The 19,495-nt window shown below is 47.3% G+C and overlaps 1 protein-coding gene across 1 annotated transcript in view; it reads left to right on the top strand.

The window, feature by feature from the left end:
* The window catches only part of PHYH (phytanoyl-CoA 2-hydroxylase), a 385,214-nt gene extending 366,030 nt beyond the window's left edge, over positions 1 to 19,184 (top strand). The window contains exon 9 of the mRNA XM_078674221.1: positions 18,528 to 19,184. Coding sequence (XP_078530347.1) covers positions 18,528 to 18,581 — 54 coding nt within the window. The 3' untranslated portion in view covers positions 18,582 to 19,184. The remainder of the gene's footprint in view (positions 1 to 18,527) is intronic.
* Positions 19,185 to 19,495: the final 311 nt, after the last annotated feature.

The following is a 19,495-nucleotide window of genomic DNA, read 5'->3' as shown; positions in this document are numbered from 1 at the left end:
CGCTGATCATATGGGAGCCGACCGTCACCCCTGCTCTCAAGAAACATGTCTCGCAAAAAGGATGCCAATTTATCGGCATTCGGGTTATATAGCTCAACGGGGATTCCGTTTGGGCCGGTGGCCTTCCCGGAGTTTACCCCCCTAATTGGCTGGGCCACCTCATCATTCGTGAGAGGAGAGTCCAGGAATTGCATGTCTTCCTCCGACAGTGTCGGCATTTGGATATCGTGCAGCATGCCTGCGCTCTCATCCTCCGTGTACGCATGTGTCACCGTGTAAACCAGACCGTAATATGACGCAAACTCATCTACTATCTGTTGCGGTTCCTTAATTGTACCCAGGTCTTTCGAAAGTAACTCCGGCACTAATCGAGTGGCCCTTTCCCCTTTCCCTAACCACGCAATCAATTTCCCCGCCTTATCGCCATGCTCGTAAATCCTACTTTGCGTATCTGCATGCTGTGCCCCAGCCCTCTCTCTGGCCAGTATCTGGAGTACTCGTCATCGACTCCTCCCTCTCCAGTGCCACCAAAGCAGCTTCTACCTTATCTACTTCTTTGCGACCTTTTTTCTTCTTTCCGGAGATTAGGGACAGTGCCTCTCCTCGGATCATTGCTTTGTACGCCTCCCATAGGGTGTTTTTTGACTCCACTGTTCCCAAATTATCGTGGAAGTAGCTGTCTGTGGCTCGCCTTAGCTCCTTCTTAATGGAGGGATCTTTTAAGTGCCATGCGCTTATGGGGACAACTCCACTAACATCCCTGCATCCCACCTCTGTGCGAAACCATACCGGCGAGTGGTCAGAGATCCCTCTGCCCAAGTGCCTCACCTCTCTACCTCCGGCTATCTGCGACGTCGGTACCAGGATATAGTCTAATCTCGAGAGGGAGCCATGAGCCGCCGAGGCATGGGTGTAGCATTTGTCGAACGGGTGTCTCATTCGCCATCCATCAACCAGACCAGTAGTCTCGACAAAATCGGACAACCATCGGCAAGACAACAGTAAAACCCGGAGTGGGAATCTATCCAACTCACCATTCATCACAGCATTAAAATTGCCTCCCACAATCAAAATCCCAAGAGGCAAGGACAGGAAAATTGTACTAAGGTCACGAAAGGTATCGGTCTAGAGGGACGGTGGAACATATATGGACAAGAAGGTTATCGTCCGTACTTCCCACAACCCAGAGATCCCAATATACCTGCCTCGGCTGTCAATCCAAGTGGCTTGAATTGTCAGTTGGAAGGAATTTCTTACCAATATTCCCACTCCCCTGGAACCCGCGGTACACCCGGCATGTGCTACCAGTTGTACCCTCCCCTGTGTAACGCCATACAACGATTCCCTACAAGATGCGTCTCTTGCAACAGTACTACATCAGGTGCATGCCTCCGGATCAATTGATTTACCATCCCTCTCTTTATCCTATCACCCAGCCCATTCACATTCCAGCTAAGCGTGGTAATCCCCAATCCCTGTCTAATCGAAGACATTAAGGGGGTCCATCTCGTCTAAGTCGCCTGATGCATGAAAAAAACAACAAAAACAAACTTGAAACCCACGCACAATACAATCAATATGAAAGCAAACAAGAGTCTGAATTTCCAAATGACTCAACATAAAGTACTCCCTGTACCCCTCCCTGCACCCCTGCATATAGCGTATGCTAATCCCCAACTAGCAGTGTGCCTGTCGCCCCAGACTAATCTACTAATAACTAAAGGTAGAAAACAGAGGAGGACTTACTAGCAGGTCCGCCATCCCCTCCCCTCCGCCTCCCCCCAACGCAGCCACAGCTGCCCTTTTAACGAGTCAAAAATATAACTCAACAAGGGTATATGTGGCAGAGAATACGAATAGTTGGTCCCTTAACTCATCCTACTGCGTACTACTTAGAATTACCCCCATACGGTCCAACATTGACAGAATCATTGTTCATCAGTCTCCTCCAGAGCCCGCGACCCGGACCTCGGCATTTGGACCTTATCCAACCACTCCGCTGCCACTTCGGGGTTGTCGAAGAACCAGGCTTTTCCCTTGAACTCAACACGAAGGCGGGTCAGAAACATCATGGCATATTTTATGCCCTCTTCTCTCAGCTTCTTTTTGATCACCAAAAATCTCTGCCGCTGTTTCTGTACAGCTTGGGTGAAGTCCGGGAAGTACTGAATGGTCGCGTTCTCAAATACCAATGGGGCCGCAGCCCGCGCCGTCTGCAGGATCGCATCCCTGTCACGGAAATTGAGGACTCTGGCTATCATAGGGCGGGGATTCACCCCCGGTCGCGGTCTACCACCTGGGACCCTATGGGCACGTTCAACTGTGAAAAAGTTGCTGAGGCCTTTGGGTTTAAGAGGATTGAGTATGAGATGTTCCACAAAAAGATCCGGTGTGGGCCCCTCTGATTTCTCCGACACTGTTGTTATGCCTTGCCCGTCCTTCATAATCATCGAGCTTACGATCAGTAAGATCCCTGGAAGTCTTGAGATCGCGCACTTCCTGCTGCAGCAGGTTGACGTAATCAATGAGGCTAGTTCCCTTGATCTCCAACGATTTGACTTTCTCACTTGCTTTTGTGAGAGCCGCCCTTATTAGCACCATTTCAATTGTCACGGTGTCAAGCTTACCATCCAACGCCTCCATCTTCTGACCCAAGGAAGTCCGGACTCCAGTGATGGCAACCATAAGATGTAGGCTCTTCACTTGCAGGAGTGTCTTCAGAACCCCCCACAGGGCCCCTTTTCGACTCGCTCGGGGACCCCCTCGGCAGGGTATATCGATCCAGCTTGGTGGAATGGATTTGTCTAGCCCCCCGCGTGGACTTAGGCTGAAGTTTGTCCGAGTCTGCTCTACCCGCCATCTCACCCCTCGTGGAGCCAAACGCCCTCTGAAGTCAGCCGTCTGGTTCACGGATACTTCGCCAATCACAATAGCCAGAAACGGGATGTCTCCAATCACGTCACTCTCTCTCCCGTCGGACCCAATCCAGGAAGTCAATGCAGGCCTACATTCAGACCCTATCCGGGCGGGAGAGATACAACCTCAGTCAGTGGTCAAACACCCCTGCCAGAACCCCCCCCGGCGGTTTGCTACCATGTACAGCACTGCCGCGGGCCCGCAGTCTCTATCCGCACCCTGGGTAAAGCCAAGACCAGGTGCAGTCCAACGTTCAATCAAGCACTGAGCAGGTTCCAGGACCCCCAAAACTCATCGGGGACTCACAGCCATCAGTGCACATGGTAATCCAATCATATAGGAGATGTCCACGCCTTACCGCCGTGGTTCCATGAGGAATCTCGCGCTGCCAGGTCCGCCCGATAACACAGAACAATCATCGCACCACCCTGTCTCCTCCGGGTGGCGCAATACACCCCCTTGGCGTGCTGGACTCCTTGGCAGTGGTGCTTCAGTGTCCCACTCCTTCGCAGGGTATTATCCCGTGGTTTGAGGGTCTTACGCAGGTCACGGGGCCACAGCCGCACCTCACACCACTCAGGCCAGGTCCTGCAGCTCCGCAGCGTCGCTGCGCCTCTCCGTGTGATCTCTGCTAGTTGTGGCACGATACTGGGCTGATCGCCCAGCCCGATGCAAGCAAAGCCCGTGCCTCAGTGTCTTCGCCAGCTGACTCTCTCCAAACACGACGAGGCTGGTCTACCACAGCGCGTTTATGTCAGTTCAGGGCCCACCGGCAGACAGGCACAGGATATCTGGGCTAAGGGTGAACACTCAGCAGCTCACAGGCGCATCTTCAATCTGCCGCCACCAGGTGTCTGGGTGGGCCGGGCTCTTCCGGCCGCAGAGGCCGGTGTTGTTCACCTCCACGGCGGGCAAGTTGCAACTCGAGGTCCCGGCTTTACAGTCCGACGGGCCTCGATTTTGGAGACGATATTTCTTGGTCCCCGGACGTCAGATAAATCGCGGAACTTCGCCCCTAGGCACCGCTACTGTTCCGCTGCCCGGGATTGAGGTCTGGCTCGAGGATATTCTACAGGATGGGGAGTCAGGAGAGGACCGACGTCGGAGCCGGTCTCTAAGCGGCCATATTGGTCGCAGACGCGGCCTGTCCTCCTATTTTTCTTTCTATCATTTCTCGCTCACTTTGCAATCCCTGTCCCCTCCCGCTTTCTTTTCTCTCCCCTATGGTTCCAACTTTCTACCTTTTCAGGCTTCGCCTTGGACTGTTGGACCAGTGCAGCATCACCTCAGCACCAACTCTGCATCACTCAGCACCACCTGAGCACCAGGACAGAACCACTTGAGCACCACCAAAGCATCACTCAACACCACCAAAGCATCACTCAGCACCACCTCAGTATCACTGATCATCACCTGATCACCACTTCTGCCCACACACACCACTACTCAGCATTACTCAGTTGAGTACTATTCATTATTACTCAGCGCCATCTCAGCATAAGTACAGCACCAACTCCGCGCCAGTGCAGCCCCACCTCAGCATCACCACCACCGCACCATCTCCCCATCAGCACACCACCACCTCAGCATAGCACCATCTCTGCATCTGTGCATCACCTCCACCAGAGCAGCTCCACCTCAGCAGCAATTTACCACTAACGCAGCACCATTTCAGCATCAGCACAGCACCATCTCAGCTCTACCTCAGCATCACTCAGCACTACCTTAACATCACTCCGCACCACCTCAGTATCACTCCACATCAGCTGAACATCCCCGCATCAGCACAGCACCATCTCAGTATCAACACTGCACCACCTCTGCATCAGTGCAACACCACCAGCGCAGCACCACCTCAGCATCAGCGCATCGCCTCAGCACAGCACCAACACAGCATCACTCAGCACCACTTGAGCACCAGCACAGCACCACCATCTCAGCATCACTTAGCACCTCATCATCAGCACACCACCACCACAGCACCATCCTAGCATCAGCTAAGCACCATCTCAGCATCAACACAGCACCAGCTCCTCATCAGTGCACCACCTCGGCACCATTGCAGCACCAGCGCAGCACCACCTCAGCACCAGCGCTGCACCACCTCAACATCAACACTGCAGCATCAGCACAGCACCATCTCAGCCACAGCACCACCTCCGCATCACTGCACCACCACCAGCGCAGCCCACCTCAGCATCAACACAGTTCCAACTCATCAGCAACTCAGCACAATGCAGCACCACTTCTGCATCAGCGCAGCATCACCTCGCCACAGCACGACCCGAGCACCACCTCACCAGCACCACTTCAGCTTCACCTGGCACCACCACAGCATCACTTGGTACCACCTGAGCACGAGCACAGCACCACCTCAGCCTGACTCAGCACCACCACAGCATCACTCAGCACACCTCACCATCAGCACAGCACCATCTCAGACTCAGCGCAGAGCCACTTCCTCATCAGTGCACCCCCACCAGTGCAGCATCCCCTCAGCAGTATTGCAGGACACCCTTAGCACTAGGGCTGCATGACCTCAAGATGAACACAGCACCATCTCGGCATCAGCACAGCTCCACCTCAGCAGCAGTTCAGCACCACTTCAGCAGCAGTGCAGCACCATTTCAGCATTGCTAAAACCTCCTGCGCCAGCTCTGCACCACCTCGGTATCACTCAGCATCACCAGCACACCACCACCACCTCTGCATCACACGGACCACCTGAGTATTATTCAGCACCACCTGAGCATGACTTCCACACCACCACAGCAGCATCCCTCAGCATCACCTCAGTCTGCCTTCAGAATCTGGCATCTGTTGATTCTCCCCTAGTGTCCATCCACTGCTAGTGTTGTAATTCAGGTACTATATCCCAATTCCACCCTCCCGTTGTTTATGTCCCTCCCCTCCATAACAAAAATAAACCATAACAAACCAGCATTAGAGCAGGAAGGAAGAAGTTGCCAGCGTTGCGAGGACAAAAAACTACAAGCATTATTTTTTTATGTTAATTTTGAATAGGGTCATTCAGTTATACATAATGTCTTCTTGGTTATATATATCACTTTTCCACCTCCTCCGAAGTGTCTGGACTCTTCACGTCTCGGTGCACTACAGGGTCAGAGGTTACCCTGTGTCAACATTCACTTTCCACCAAGCGCACAACTGCGCGAGTGCACTCCTTCCGTCATGAATCACATCACCATCGATTCCAGTTGGAAATATGTTTTATTTCTCTCCCAGGGGACCCTCATCAAAGTCATAGGCACTGAATATTCCCGCCCATGTGCGGGACCCCGGAAACAATATAAAAATATATATGGAAAAACATATATATCTTGCTCCACATATATGTATGTACATATATTATTTTTTCCCATAACAATGCAGCCCCAAAACAGAGGCTAAACAATGTAATCACTCGTACATGCACTGAAATTAGTAAGGAAATACAAAACAAAATTAGGTCCAATAGCCCTTGAACTTTGTGTTTTAATGAGTTAAAACACTCATAAATCCTGAGAATTGCTAATAAATAGACATTGTTAGCCACAGGCTGCATTGAAAAGCAATAACATAGAAAATGAAAGCATTTTCAACAAAAACTGGCACCGTGCCTTTAAGGCAGCCATGACCCCAGGCTTCCCATCATGCCTCAGGGGTGACAGTTAGGTCAGTTGTTCTTTTCGGCTCCTTCTGTCAGGACTCTGGTTTAACAGCTCCCACCTATTTTTGACTTTCTGTCAGAAATTCTTGGTGTTTTTCTACAATTTTTGGTTTCACTCAACGGTTTTTGACCTTAGAGAGATACTGCTGCCTTTTTTGAGTTAAAAAAAGTTTAATTTTTTGTCAAAATGCCTTCGCTTTTTGACTCCTGCCCTTCCTGTGGGAAGAAGAAGGCTAGGACTGATACACATCCTGTGTGTATCCTCTGTCTCCCTGAGACACATTCTGCAGCAAACTGTGAACACTGCAAGACTTTGTCAAGGAGAACCCTCAAAGATAGAGAAAGAATTCGAATTTATTGTCTTTCTGAGAGAGGTAGGTCTCCTAAGAGGCAGAAAAAGCGAAGGACGCGATCAATGTCGAGAGATGTCCCGACTTGCTCTCCTTCGGCGTCAGGATCGGCGTCGAAGTTGCTGACGACGAGCCACCTTCCTTCGACGACGAAGACTTCAGCGTCGAGAGTCAAGGTAACTCCACTGCCGTCAACCGGGCAACGGGCAGCGTCGAGAGAGAGGTCTCCGTTTGAGCTTAGGAGCTCGATGTCGAGACAGCTGACGTCGAAGCCTCATATTCAGCCTTCGACGTCGCAGCTTCGTCCGTCGACGCCTATTCATCGGCGTTCGACGTTGAGGCAACCTCCGTCGGCGTCCGATCATCGACGCTCGACATCGAGACACCCTCCGTCGTCGCCCCGCCAGCGGCGTTTGACGTCGAGGCATCCTCCGTCGGGGTCCAGTCATCGACGTTTAACGTCGAGGCATCCTCCGTCGGCGTCCAGTCATCGACGCTCCACGTCGAGTTATCCTCCGTCGTCACCAAAGCATCAGCGCTCGACGTCGAGGCATCCATCAGAGTCCAGTCAAGGGCGATCAGCGTCGAGACACCCTCCGTCGCCGTCCATTGATCGGCGCTCGACGTCGAGAAGGCCTCCGTCGACGTCACCTCACTGTCGTTCGATGTCGAAGCATACGTCGTCGAGACAAGTCTCTCCAGCACGATTCCAGAGGACAGAGTCTCCGCAGAGAGTTTGTCAACCCTAGGCGCAGTCTCAACCTGCAGTGTCGCAGCAGACCAAGACATTGAGTTTGCCAACTCCGTCTCCAGGTCATTGTCCTCGGTCACAGAAGTCTCCAAGATCGGCTTCAGCGGCGGAAGCAGAATCTGTCTTAGGGGGACTATCTACATCAATGGAGCGCTCTCCAGTGAGCATGAGCCATCCTGCTAAGCAGAAGAGATCTTTAGAGGATCGTGGTTCTCGGAGTCACACAAGATCCCCTTCACCTCCTGTGAGCTTTTCTTCATCCTCGTCAGGCTCTTCTTCTTCTCACCATCATTCTCCGGATGTGGTCATGTATTCATCCGGCAGTGAGAGATCAAGGCGTTCCCCTGCACGTTCGCTGCATGGGCAAAAGGATGTCACACCTCCTACACGTTCACCAGCGAGAGACACCGCACAGAAGTCGCCTTCCATCAGGCTGTCTCCAAGATGGAATAGGCCTCTTCATCACTGGGCTCCAGACAAAGAAACAGCGGCCAGGATTCAAGAATACATGCCGGTTCCTAGACCCAGAGAAAGATCACGCTCCCAGGTGCGGCCCAGAGAACGATCACGCTCCCGGGTGCGTTCTAGCAGGCAAGAACCAGATCTAGGAGCAGGAGAAGGGAACGAAGATCCCCAACTACATCTTCTTCTCCTACCCGCTCACATAGAGATTACTCGCCTACTGTAACGGACACTCCTCCATCAAGGATATCCCCAATTGATGACATCTTCACTTTTCAGGACATTCTGGGCAGAGGAGCTCAAACTGGGAGTGCCCATGCCAGCTCCCCAGATCAAGACCTCCGTGATCTTTGAAACCCTGCATCACAGGTCTGCACCCAAGCCTCTGTTGCCTTTGGTACCTGGGATTATAGAACCCGTGATGGAGGTCTTCCTCACTCCAGCGACGATAAAGGCTGCCCCAGCGAGCATTCTCAAAAAGTACCGCTCGCCAGAGGAGGATCCTCTATTCCTCAGGGCTGATCCACCCCCAGACTCAGTCATCATCGCAGCGGCTAAAAAGTCCGGTGCGGTAGCCTCCTCCTCCACAGTACCTCCGGATAAGGAGAGCAAGTCACAGGATTCATGGGGAAGACGAGTCTGTAATACTTCAGCCTCATTTCTTACGGTGTCCAACGCGGAAGTCCTTTTCGGGCGTTATGATAGGTCCCTGGGGGATTCCCTGCAGCGTTTTATGGAGAAACTCCCGCAGGAAGACCGTAAAGACTTTGAGGAGATTCTCTTGGAAGGCAGCCAAGTCTCAAATTAAGTCATTAGCGCCGCAGCAGACAGAGCTACCCTCACAGCGCATGGCTATGCGCATGGAATATCTGCAAGGAGATCCTCCTGGTTGCGTCTCACAGCTCTAAAACCAAAGGCCCAAGCTCGGATCTTGAAGTTGCCTTTTTCAGGAACGTCATTGTTTGGGGCAAGTACAGATGAGGAAATGCAGCGCTTGAAGGCAGAGTTGGACACTCTCAAGGCCGTAGGGCTTGAGAAAAAGAAGGAGTTCAAAAAGAAATATCGCTCCTACAACAAGGGCTCTTATAAACAGCGGGTTCAAACCCCTCACTGGCAGAAGAGTCAAGACCAGCAGGGACAGCAGAAGTCTCAGTTCAGAGGCAGGCGTAATTCCAGAGGACGAGGGAATCAACGCCAGGGCAACAATTCCAACAAAGCCCAATCCAAGCAATGAGTCCTTCCTTCCCCCAACGCTGTGGACCACTCCAGTGGGGGAAGCATTGCGCATCACATGGCAGAGTGGCAAGCCATTACGAAAGACCGTTGGGTGTTGATTACACTTCAGAATGCATACTGTCTTCGTTTCCTTCGTTTGCCTCCTTCAGTTCCTCCAATGCCAACATCAAATCATCAACTACACCTTTTAAAAAAGAAGTAGCTACACTCCTCAAAAAGTCAGCCATCGAGAGGGTGCCAATGTCTCAAAGGGGGAAAGGAGTGCACTCACAATATTTTCTGGTCAGAAAAAAGGGTCAAAAGGCAGAATACAGACCCATTCTGGACTTGAGAACACTCAACCTGCATGTCAAAAAAGAAATGTTTTGCATGTTGGCGCTGCACCAAATATATCCACATTTCAGGAGGGGAGATTGGATGTGTTCGCTGGGTATGTTACACCTACAACGCAACTTTTACGTAGCATTCCGTTACAACGCAGATTTTACAACGCGGGATCCATTACATCGGATGTCATTACAATGCATGGCATTACATCGCAGATGCTATTACAACGCATACTATTACATCGTAAGTATTGGTAAGTATTTAATTTTTTTTTAATTTCATTTAATATTATTTAATTGATTTAATTATTATTAATTATAAAAAAATATATTTATTTTTGTTTTTAAATATTATAAATTAAATATATTAATTTAAGTGATTTTTTAAATAAGTATGAGTATAGGAGTATATGTTTTGGGGTACTGAGGTATATGTTTTGGGGTGTTTGGGTATTTATAGGTTTTAGGGCAGGGTTTGGGTTTTGGGGTACAGGGGTGCTTTTAGGTTTTAGGGTAGGGTTTGGGTTTTGGGGTACAGGGGTGTTTTTAGGTTTTAGGGTAGGGTTTGGGTTTTGGGGTACAGGGGTGTTTTTAGGTTTTAGGGTAGGGTTTGGGTTTTGGGGTACAGGGGTGTTTTTAGGTTTTAGGGCAGGGTTTGGGTTTTGGGGTACAGGGGTGTTTTTAGGTTTTAGGGCAGGGTTTGGGTTTTGGGGTACAGGGGTGCTTTTAGGTTTTAGGGCAGGGTTTGGGTTTTGGGGTACAGGGGTGTTTTTAGGTTTTAGGGCAGGGTTTGGGTTTTGGGGTACAGGGGTGTTTTTAGGTTTTAGGGCAGGGTTTGGGTTTTGGGGTACAGGAGTGCTTTTAGGTTTTAGGGCAGGGTTTGGGTTTTGGGGTACAGGGGTGTTTTTAGGTTTTAGGGCAGGGTTTGGGTTTTGGGGTACAGGGGTGTTTTTAGGTTTTAGGGTAGGGTTTGGGTTTTGGGGTACAGGGGTGTTTTTAGGTTTTAGGGCACAGGAGTGCTTTTAGGTTTTAGGGCAGGGTTTGGGTTTTGGGGTACAGGGGTGTTTTTAGATTTTAAAGTAGGGTTTGGGTTTTGAGGTACAGGGGTGTTTTTAGGTTTTAGGGCAGGGTTTGGGTTTAGGGATAATTAAATTATATTTACCATTTTAAAATAAATTGAAATATATTTAATAAATTAAATTAATTATTTTACATTAATAACATTTTTTATTAAATTAATTAAATTAAATAAATTAATATTATTAATTTAATTTAATTTCATTATAAAAAATATGTACATTAAACTATTTATTTTTTTTAATTAAATTAAATTAATTACAATTTTTATTATATTTACATTTATTAAATAGATATTATTTTATTAAATTAAAATAATGACAATATTTAAATGTCTTTTAATTAAATTATTTAAAAAAAATTATTTACAATAAACTAAATAACATTTTTAACAAAAAATTCAACTTACCTATACTTACGATGTAATGCCATGCGTTGTAATAGCATCTGCGATGTAATGCCATGCATTGTAATGACATCCGTTGTAATGGATCCCGCGTTGTAAAATCTGCGTTGTAACGGAATGCGTTGTAATACAACGCGTTGTACTGACACCAATCCGTTCGCTGGTCCTACAAGATGCCTACTTTCATGTCCCAATACACCTCAAGCACAGGAGATTTATTCAGTTCTGGTTGGGTCCTCCCACTACCAGTTCAAAGTCCTTCCGTTTGGGTTGAATTCGGCTCCCCGGGTGTTCACGAAGTGTGTTGCAGTAGTAGCGGCTGCACTACGCCACAGGGGGTCTTCGTATGCCCATACCTGGATGATTGGCTGTTGAAAGGTCCTTCCCCAGACAGTGTAAGAAGTCAATTCCAGACCTGCATCCAGCTCTGCCAGCGGCTGGGGCTACATGTCAACTTCAAGTCAGTCTCTCAGCCCACACAGAAGATTCACTTCCTAGGAGCTCTGCTAGACTCCGAGGTAGGAAAAGTGTTTCCTTCGGAGGAGAGACAGTGTTCTATAACTCAGAAGTGTCAGCTGATACTTCGCAATAAGGCTCAGAAAGTGCGGAAAATTGCCTCCCTGCTAGGGTTGATGGCATCATGCATTTTCCTGGTCCCGAATGCCAGACTTCTGATGCGTCCTCTTCAGCAGGATCAGGAGGACAAATGGCATCAGCAGTCAGCTCGCTGGGATGACCAGATTACTTTGTCAGAAGCAGCTGGAGCTTCCATTCCGTGGTGGACAAAGAAGCAGAATATGCAGGTGGGAGTTCTGTTCCATCATCCTCCTCCTGCACAGACATGGCTGGGGAGCTCACATGGGTCGGCTCCAAGTGCAGGGTCTGTGGTCTTCCAAAGAAAGCACCTACCATATCAACATGTTGAAGTTGAGAGCAGTCTATCTAGCCCTCAAATCGTTCCTTCCCTCGATTCAAGAAGCTTCAGTATTAGTACAGACGGACAACACCACCACAATGTACTACTTGAACAAGCAGGGGGGAACACGCTCAATGACTCTTTCATTGGAAGCCCAACGCATCTGGCATTGGCTTCTGGCTCGCAAGTTGTCCGTCACAGCAGTCCACCTCCCAGGAGAACAGAATGTGAGAGCGGACGCACTAAGCCGGCATTTCGAAGACAGGGAAGACTGGGTTCTCAACGAGCAGTAGTAGAAGACATCTTCCAGTCTTGGGGTCGTCCCACTATAGATCTGTTCGCGGACGACGAAAACACCAAATGCCGAGACTTCGCCTCAAGGTTTTACCAACCAGGATCGAAAGGGAATGCCCTTTTGATAGACTGGTCAGAGGAATTTGTGTACACCTTACCACCCCTTCCGCTGATCCCGAAGGTGGTGAGCAAGCTGACACACTCGTGCACAACAATGATCCTCATTGCCCCCGACTGGCCGAGGCAATGGTGGTACACGGACCTGCTTCACCTGTCATTGACTCCTCACATGAGGCTACCAAGCAGGCCGGACCTGCTATCCAAGATGAACGGGAGGATTCATCATCCCAACCTTCCGTCACTGAGCTTGGCAGCATGGCTCCTGAGGTCATACAATACGGCCATCTAGGTCTGCCGCAGGACTGCATGTCCATCCTAAAAGAGGCGAGGCGTCCTTCCACAAGACATTCTTATGCAAATGGAAGCGCTTCTATATGTGGTGTATGCAAAATGGTCATTATCCTGTTAAGAGTCAGGAAGAAGTAGTTTTTCCCTATTTATTGTATCTGGCTAAGACAGGTTTAAAGTTGTATTCTATTAAGGTGCATTTAGCCGCTATAACAGCTTATAGGCGGTCACTTTCTCAACCATCTTTTTTCCAGTTGCCAGCTGTAAAAGACATCCTGCAAGGGTTGAAAAAAGTGTACCCTCCAGTACGTCCTCCTTCTCCTCCCTGGGAGCTGAACCTGGTGCTATCAAAGCTAATGGGTCCTCCTTTTGAACCCATTCATAAAGCTACTTTGCAGCACCTTTCCTGGAAAGCTGCTTTTTTGGTGGCAATCACGTCAGCTCGTAGGGTGAGCGAGATCCAAGCTCTCTGTTCCAAGGAACCCTATACTGTGTTTCATTTGAATAGAGTGGTACTAAGGACACATCCGTCTTTTCTTCCTAAAGTGGTGTCAGATTTCCATGTCAATCAGACCATTTCTCTGCCCACTTTCTTTCCCAATCCCTCTACTCCAGCTGAGAGGGCTTTGCATTCTTTGGACCTGAAAAGGGTTTTAATATTCTATCTGGATAGGTTCAAGTCTATACGTCAGTCTGATCAACAATTTGTTAACTATGGTTCGATCAGAACAGGTCATGCAGCCTCGAAACGTTCTATTTCGAGATGGATCGTTTCGTGTATCAAACTCGCTTACCAGTTGGCGCAGAAGACTCTCTGGTTTTCTCCCAAGGCGCATTCCACCAGGGGTAGAGCTGTGACTGCAGATTTTCTCCATAATGTGCCCATGTCTGAGATCTGTAAGGCGGCGACCTGGAGGTCCGTCCATACATTTACCAGACATTACTGTCTTAATTCTGACACTAGAGCAGATACCCAGGTAGGCCAAGCCTCATTGCGGAATCTGTTTAACAGCTGAATTCTAGGCTGTTATGATTGTTTTTTGGTTGGGTCATATACTTCTCATTTACCTGCCGATGGTTGATGGGCTTGCTATTCTATTCAGTGCTTATGACTATTGATGAGGATCCCCTGAAAGAGAAGGATAAGTTACTTACCTGTAATCCTAGTTCTCTTCCAGGGGTATCCTCATCAAAGTCATAAGCAACCCACCCGCCTCCCCAGGTAAATGAGATTTGTACCTCTCCGACTTATGGTTGAGCCCTGACTTCAGGGTTATGCAAAGAACAACTGACCTAACTGTCACCCCTGAGGCATGATGGGAAGCCTGGGGTCATGGCTGCCTTAAAGGCACAGTGCCAGTTTTTGTTTTAAATGCTTTCATTTTCTATGTTATTGCTTTTCAATGCAGCCTGTGGCTAACAATGTCTATTTATTAGCAATTCTCAGGATTTATGAGTGTTTTTACTCATTAAAACACAAAGTTCAAGGGCTATTGGACCTAATGTGTTTTTTATTTCCTTGCTAATTTCAGTGCATGTATGAGTGATTACATTGTTTAGCCTCTGTTTTGGGGCTGCATTGTTATGAGAAAAAATAATATATGTACATACATATATGTGGAGCGAGATGTATGTTTTTCAATATATATTTTTATATCGTTTCTGGGGTCCCACACATGGGCGGGAATATTCAGTGCTCATGACTTTGATGAGGATACCCCTGGAAGAGAACTAGGATTACAGGTAAGTAACTTATCCTTCAAAGCATGTAGGGCCAGGACAAAACACCCTACGCGTTTCAGCGATAAACGCCTTGCTCACGGTTATATATAAGGTAACAAAATTGCTTATAACACTTTATTATAACTTTTCAACATGCTGCACAGCAGCTGCACTGACTACAACATAGATTAAACACACTGGCTGAACACTTATATGGTCCCAAGGCGAGACATATTGGCTATGACAATGCTTGTTTCTTCAGGAATGGGTCACGGTATTGAGGTGGTTCCTCCTGCTTGACTTTCAGATCAAACTGGTGCAGCGGGTCACGTCTAGGTTGCGCAGACTCGCCTTGTGTGCGTTCTTGACGTCTCCCCTGCCGAACTGTTGTTCCGACTATTCCTGAAAGGAACGAGGATCAGGAATCTGGAACTTTAGATGTCTTAATTTTAGAGCGATCACACAAATCATATCTAAGGTCAGAAGCATCAGGTGGAGGCGTACCAGCACCTGAACGAGGCTTCTGTTGTTGCTGCCGCTGCATCTTATTCCAAGCCTTTTTTAGAAAAGACTGGACGACCCTCCTCCTCAGGAGGGGCATGTACTTTGTGCATGTGCAAATGGTCAAATCCCTAAGCTATTGCGACCCAAAGAGGTATACACTTCCGCAATTATAATCGGCAACTGTCGCTGCCGATCCACATCTGCCACCCCACTGGGCCTTGACGTACTTGTAAGCAAACCGCTTCACCTTTAATGTTGGCCAGAATCATACCGTAGACAATATTTTCATCCGCAAATCCAGGGCTGGACCAGCCCAGTGTTCATCATGTACCTTCTTCAGAACTTTCAGGAGAACACTAATGGAGGGGGTACTGAAGCACAGTGTATACACTGAAGCAAACACAGTCCCCTTGGTGGTGCAGTCAGCTAAAGCGGGAATCAGACCACTCGGCAAACTCATTGTAAGGATCTTGTGTTTTTCAGCAGGAGTTGTGTGTGGAAAAAAAGCTTCAAATTGCTCAAATGTTGGTGCGAGCCAAAATGGCAAGTCATCACGGTTTTGTGGACGTTTGTCCATCACCAAAATAATCATAACAGGACTAATCACCAATCCGCCACCATGTACTGGTGGTGGAGTAATAGCTGCAGCCAGAGCTACTTGAAGTGCATGTGACATGTACTGAATGACACTTCTATGAATATGAAGCAATTGTGTATTAAACAGATTATATTGATATAGCTGGGATGCGGAATAAAACCAGTCAAAACCAAGTGCCCCATCAGCTGACACGGGCCCATGCAAACAATAGAGAGCAGGTGAGGAAGGGCACCATGAAATTCGATAGTATGCTGCCAGGCTGTCAACAGAACTTAAAGCAATGCATAAGGACAATAAGCCCCTGGAGCAGCCGGCCTCTTATATTCATGAAACAATTTATCATTCCCATCTACCGTGGGGAATGTAACCCAAGAATAGAAAACCTCGAAACAGTAAGCTGGATCCGCCTCGATAACAAAAATAATGTTAGCCCCCGCATTGGTGACTCCATGCTGTGTCAAGTGTGCTGTAATCGCCTCACAGTTAGGTGCGCAATAGCGAACCGTTGTGCCGTGTCTATAAAGACAGGAAAAAAGAAACAAAGAGAACAGTAGCGCAAAATAGGGTAAATAACAAACTTTTAAATCTCAAGCTTGAAAAAGCTATAAATATACAAATATAGGAGGCTAAGCCCCCTCACGACGGACGTCTCCGGAAACTGGTGAGAGGGAAATTGTGGATAAGCAAAAGCACTACTCGGGGGTCGTGTGAATACGTTTCAGACCAAATGTTGGTGGCGCCATGTTGTAGGGATTCTGCACAAACACAGAACTATGTGTAGAATTATGGGACCTTGGTGTATAGGGACTTGGTCTTCATACCACCTTCGTACCCACAAGCCCAGGACCAATTAGCTATAGTGTCTCACTTGTTCTCCTACTTTCTCACAGAGAAACAAATGATTAGACACCCCAGAACACAACACTCCCAGATCTCATAGGAATCGTGGTAACAAGACACACCCTTTCGCTCTCACTCTTCTATTTGTCCACAATAAGATCTGACAGAGACACAGAATAGTTTAAAATATTTATTTTAACTTACCTGCAGTAACAGGCAGTATACGTGCCTCAACCAGCAGGAAAATACATAGTACAAATACAGTCAGCAAAGCAGCTAGTCCATATATCATGAAGGGAGATATCATAAAAGGACAATGGAGAAAAGACTATGGTGCCTAACCTCCCTCCCCTTGCTAAGAAGAAGTATTATTAATTATTAGAAGATCTCTGGGCTTTGTCAGCAGACCCCATACCTTCGCCTATAGAGAGTAGATCTACATCATAGGTGATATCTTGCTCTTCTCCTTGGAAAGGTCCCTCTCCAAGTGAGTGCTACTAGTGTGTATTCTAATAAGACCAGAGTGTGTTTGTTAAAACAGCTGCATCGATATCTTTTGTCTAAGTGCTAAGGCCTGGCCAGAACATAATAACAAGGGGCATATTGTTGTTCGACTTTGCACATAATGTTCAGTCAAAATTCCAGGAACATGCAGAGAGTGAACACAGCGATGAGTCCTCATCTGGAGCTCAACTCGTCATAACGGCCGCAGACGGCCCACGCGGGGCTAATTCCCCACCTGTGCGGGTGTTCTACGGGAGTGGGCGGAGTCGTGACGAGCTCAGCTCGTCATGAGAACAGCTCCACTGTGCAGCATGACGAGGGGGAATTAGCCCCGCGTGGAAGGGGTTAAGACTCTGCAAGTATCTCAGTGTATACTGCAAATAAAATGGCACTAAGGAGCCATATTCTCCACGTTATCCTTTCAACTCCAAATGGTTCAGTCTGATCATTATGATTAATGTTATGTTAAATCTGCTTGTATAGCGCATGGCTACCCCAGCAACGGGGCGTCCCAGCGCTGTGAACATACCAGAGATCAGAGCAACGCAACAGGTAAAGATGATTTAAATGGAAGAAAACAACCAGGTTTTAATCTGTTTGCGGAACAGCAGGTGGTTAGAAGTGGTCCGAGCCCCAAGAGGGATCGAATTCCACAACTTCGGTGCCAAATACCTGAAAGAGCGGCTACCCGCTCTACTTCTTCGTATCTTAATCGTACGGGCAAGAGATAAATCTGCCGAACGGAGGGCACGCGTGGGGGCATAGAAGGAACAGAGTCCCTGCAGGGTTTGGGGGGCGGTACCATACAAAATGTTGTGAGTTAAACATAAACTTTTAAACTGGATGCGTTGTTTAACCGGCAACCAGTGCAGACGACGGAGAATAGGAGAGGTGTGGCAGGTTTTAGGCAGTGCAAATAGAATGCGGGCCGCTGCATTCTGGGCTCTCTGTAGCCTGTTTATCATCTTCAGATTAGAGCCCAGCATGAGAGCATTACAGTAGTCTAGATGGAATAAGACTAAGGCCTGGATTATGATCTGACGAGTACAGGGCTCAAAGAAACCGAGAATGGCGCCTGATATTGTTGATCACCTTTGCAAGAAATTAAAAAAAAATTCAACTCGTTACGTTCATGCCAATGAAAAAGTGTTTGATATTTTTAGTGTTATTTTAGTTGGACAACCTGCAGCTTCTGTATCATTTTATGATTATTTTTACGAGGTTTTGGAACTTCAGACACCCTAGTCTGCCTCCAGGTTTGGGGGTTTGAGTCACCTGCTATATGTACCTATATGTTTTATGAAGAATGTAGGTTATTTCTTCTTAACATTTTATATTACGTGTGTTAACAGTGGTGCATTTAAGTGTGTTCAAACTTTGTGTGTTTTATTCAAAAGCCAACTCAGTCAACTTTGCTTAGTTTAAAAGTACTCCTTGTACTATTATTATTCGGTGATGAGAGCCCGGTTTGCTTTTTCACATACAGCTGTTAAGGATTTACACTGCTATAGACTTTTTGATAACTATGTTATTTTAATTATTTTTAGGATGTTTGGCAAGTGAGAGCACAACTTGTACAAGGAGAAAGAATAAACCTTTGAACCTCAACGACCTGAAGAGAGGGATCATACACTAACCTTTAATAATAGACAACACTGTTTTCATGTAATGTAATTGCCTTCTAATGGTTTGCTCAGGAGTTGGGACTGTATGGTGAAATGAAAAACAGTGCGGATTGTTAAATTGTCTTCGCTAAGCGTCAGAGTTGAAAGGTCTACTGCATGTGGGTCGATTCGAGATGATGCAACTCTACATGGTGATCACAACACAAGTGAAATACATACTGCAAATGATTTTTTTTAAAGAATTCGTGTAATCTTGACAAATGATTACTTGTTTATGAAATCTGAGTTATGAAAAACATCACGTAACATTCCGGTCTCACAATGAGCTTTCAGAAATTACTACACTAGTGCCAGCCTCAGGAAAAGGACTTTCATTGCAATTGTCTTGCCGTATATTTTTGAATTTTGAACATGTGCCTCAGTCAAGACTGGACGAGGAGCTAGATGCCCATGGTCCTCTTTCACAGGCAGACCAACACAGAGCACGAAAGCTAAAAAGCATTAATAAACATTTAATAAAAAGACAACTTTTAGATATTTCGCTGAATATTTCAAATAAAATTATACTGCCCAAATACATATGAAGTGTTTTGTGATTACTTACTGTTTTAATTTGCTAAATTAGGTAACCTAAAATCCTTCTCAGAAAAAAGCTGTTAACTAAAATGCAACAGAATAATGTCCTACTGAATGTTGTGAACAGTGTTGATTTATTTTGTTCTATATTAGATTTGCACTAACACAAATAGTTTGTCCTTAGTTCTCGGAGATATGCTAATCCAAGCTTTGCGCCAATCCTGTGTATTTTATGCAGAGGTAAAAATGCAATTCAGCCCATATGGGGGCTCCCAAAAAGCGTGAGTCGGCACAACACCCAATTTTGTGTAGGG

The sequence above is a fragment of the Lissotriton helveticus genome, chromosome 1_1, assembly GCF_964261635.1.
Source record: "Lissotriton helveticus chromosome 1_1, aLisHel1.1, whole genome shotgun sequence".
Classification (NCBI taxonomy): Eukaryota; Metazoa; Chordata; class Amphibia; order Caudata; family Salamandridae; genus Lissotriton; species Lissotriton helveticus.
This window is presented reverse-complemented; position numbering and strand designations above follow the sequence as displayed.